The sequence below is a fragment of the Merops nubicus genome, unplaced genomic scaffold (genome assembly GCF_000691845.1).
Source record: "Merops nubicus isolate BGI_N331 unplaced genomic scaffold, ASM69184v1 scaffold26991, whole genome shotgun sequence".
In the NCBI taxonomy this organism is placed as follows: domain Eukaryota; kingdom Metazoa; phylum Chordata; class Aves; order Coraciiformes; family Meropidae; genus Merops; species Merops nubicus.
In genome coordinates, this window is record NW_008590670.1 from 6,368 (window position 1) to 9,509 (window position 3,142).

At 57.4% G+C, this 3,142-nt stretch overlaps 1 protein-coding gene across 1 annotated transcript in view; it reads right to left on the reverse strand.

Annotated features, from left to right (window-relative positions):
• The window catches only part of LOC103782280 (calcium/calmodulin-dependent protein kinase type II subunit alpha), a gene marked incomplete at both ends in the record, with an annotated part of 14,519 nt that overhangs the window by 6,218 nt on the left and 5,159 nt on the right, over nucleotides 1-3,142 (reverse strand). Inside the window, 2 exons of the mRNA XM_008950041.1 lie at nucleotides 332-397; nucleotides 704-758. Of these exons, the coding sequence (XP_008948289.1) occupies nucleotides 332-397; nucleotides 704-758 (121 nt within the window). The remainder of the gene's footprint in view (nucleotides 1-331; nucleotides 398-703; nucleotides 759-3,142) is intronic.

Sequence of the window (3,142 nt, forward strand, 5' to 3'; positions counted from 1 at the left end):
GGGGAGCCCAGATGCTTTGCTCCTTTCCAGGGAGGTCCGACGTGGGCTGCTGCGAGCGATGGCTGGTTGGAGGTGGGAGCAGCCCTCTGGTAACACACGCATTGCTTGGCACGGGAGCCAAGTGAGTTGAAAAGAGCTTTTTGCTTTGTTTCTTTTGCACCACGCATCTGTTTTACGAGTGCGTGCTGCAGAGCAGCTGTAAAACACCTCCCAGCATGGCAGGAGCTTGTGCTGCAGAAAGCCAGATGTGTAGAAGCCTGGGAAGGAGCAGTTCGTGGGGTAAGGGGACAATTGCTGTCCCCTTCGTGGCCCAGCATGTGTCTGTGCTCACCTGGCATCCGCTTCACTGTAGTACTCCCTGGCCACAATGTCCTCAAACAGCTCCCCGCCAGTGACCCTGTGAGAAAACGGGGGGGGAGTCACACCAGGCACCCCAGCGTGGAGCTGGATTGATTTACAGCACGCTCAGCCTTACCAAATCCCCCCAAAACAATGCTGCACCGTGCACAGGGGGAGCGCTGGGGGGGCAGGGCAGGGCTCTGCCCAGTTTGGGGGACTCAAGCTTGGTTCCCACCCAGCCTGTGGGAAGGGCGTGGGCGAGGTGGAGGATGGGGGAAAGCTTGGGGGGTTGCAGGGTGCATCACCCCGGGGTGGAGGCACGCAGCTGTGGGTGGATGAAGAGATGGATAGAACCATTACTCACAGGTCAAATATCAGGTAGTGGTGGCCCTCCTCAGAGATGCTGTCGTGGAGCCTCACTGCAGCAGAGAAGAAGGGTCAGGGGTGTGCCTGGTCCCACCCCACTCCCTGGGAACCCCCTTGCTCCCCTTTGGGCACAAGCAGGAGCTGGGAAGGGCAGAGTGGGGCTACTCCTCCTCCCCCCTCCTCCTCCTCCTATTGCCACTGGCTGGGCGAGGGGGTCCCTGCTCAGCAGGGGAACGCAGCCACGGCCACAGCCTTGGGCAGTGGTGCAAGGCTCAAAGGTCACGTCCAAATCTGGGACTGCCCAGGGCCGGTGCCTGGCCGAGGTCCCGGGCAGCTGCTGGGCTATCTTGGGCGCTGGGCAGGCTACAGGCTTGGTGCCCCCATGCCAGCCTTCTGCCCCATCAGGAGAGGTGCCCAGGTGTGGGGAGGGCTCAGCCAGCCTGGCACTGGGCTGCCAGCCCTGGCACCGACAAGGATTTTTTTTTTATTTTCTGCTCATGACCTTCCTTTTCTCCTTGGGAGCTCTCTGTTTAGGGGTATCCAGGAATCACTGCAGGATGAGTTTGCTTTGGAGGAATCGCTCTCCTCGTCTCCTCCTGTGGAGCTGGCACCTCATCTTGCTCCTCATGCCAAGGGGCACCTTGGGCACGGCTTCCTAGGGACAGCCAGGTGCAAACTTGCTGCCTGGCAGCTGGGTTCTGGCTACCCAGGTTCAGGTCCCTGCTCACAGCTTAGCAGGCAGATGTGCAGTGAGGGGACAGGCACAGAACCAGGTAGGATACTTAGATCTGGTCCAGCAGCCTCTGGCTCACACATCACATTTAGTTCTGATTCCCTCGAGGCTCTATTCAACCCTTCCTCTCTGCTCACTTGGTTTCAGTGTGATACAACTTTCAACACCTTTGAGGCCTTTGGAAACCAGGGAGGAAAAGAAAACGTTCAGGTGAATGACTTGGGGAGAATTTTTGCTCCTAGTCCACTTCACCACACCTAAATCAGCTGAGCTTTGTATGGAACCATCCTCCAGGCTGGAGTCTGAGCCGGGGGAGATAAGAAGCCCCAAGGGTGGGTGCAGATGCTGTGCTGCATCACTCTCATCTCCCAGGCCAGCAAACGCCACGTTGCTGGTCCAACTGGTCCCTCTGAGCTCGGTGGGCAGATCCAGCCACTGCTAAGAGCAAGGTGCCAGCAGCCCCATCTCACCCTGGCCAGGCCAGGGACAGAGGTTTCCTAACCTGGATGGCATCCTTCCTCATGGTTTTGTCTATTAAAACTATTTTTTCATCTTATTCCCTGGTTATCCTTCCCCACTGCTGGTCTCCACAGACATCCCCTGCTCTCCCACACTGGTATCTGCTCCCTGGTTTTCTCTGACACATAATGCCAGCTCTTCTGCCTTCTTCTGCTGGAAAAAAAAAACACATTTCCTCGCATTTCATCTCGCCTAAAAGGGATTAGGGGTATTTTGCCTGGGATCCTGAAGAAGCCAGAGTGTTCAAAGGGGGATCAGGGGAGTTTGCTGTGGAGAGGACCAGCCTAACTCTAAGCAGATGGTCCGGATACATCCCCGGCTTGGGGAACTCCCCGTGCCTGCAGCTGCCACGAGCCAAGAAGGTATAAGAAGGAGCAGCCTCTCTAAATATAGCCTGGTCCTGCAAGTATCTGTTACTGTCAGGAGGAGCTGCAACGGCCCAACCTCTCCAGCTCAGTGCTGAGAACTGAGGCAGGAGCAGGACACAGCTTCAGGACCGAGGGTCAGAAGATGACGGGTACCTGGAGTTAAAACTTCAAGGCTGGGTGTAGCCAAAGCCTCCCTGATAAAGCAAGACTTCCCTGCAAGGACAGGCAGCCCTTCCTAATACATCACCTGGTGCTCTGGAGCTGCTTCAGGGTCCTGAGGACCTGGACCTGCCCTTGACCATCAGTTCCTCCAGGACCGTTTCCCAGCGTGTTTCCCATGGGGGATGAAGGGACCGAGTGAGGAGCCAGCAAAGCCCTTCCACAGCTGGGCTGCTTCTCCCAGGGAGGGATGGAGAGGGGGTTTCTGCCTCGCCTTCCCCACGGCCCTGGTAATGGTGGCTCTTCTTCCTCTGTTCGGGCTGGTGTGCAGCAGCACAGCTCGCTCCAGCTCCTGGGTGGGTAATTAGCTGGCTTGTGCTGCGTGCAAGGGAAGCTGCGAGCCCAAGTTTCCAGGCAGCAGGAGCAGTGGGGGGGTGAGGGTGTGGGGTAGGGGGGTGGAGAAGAGCTTCCTGAGTATAAATAGCAGTGAGAAGGGGCTTGTTAACATTTCATGCCTTTAACCCCTTCCAGGCCGGTGCAGCAGGGTTGCTCTGAGCCTACCATCTCTGCAGTTCATGGTCAAACAGTAAGACCACAGTGTGGTGAAGGAGGAGAAGGTATGGTGGGGCTGGGGAGGTTCTGTCCCTTGAGACCCCCC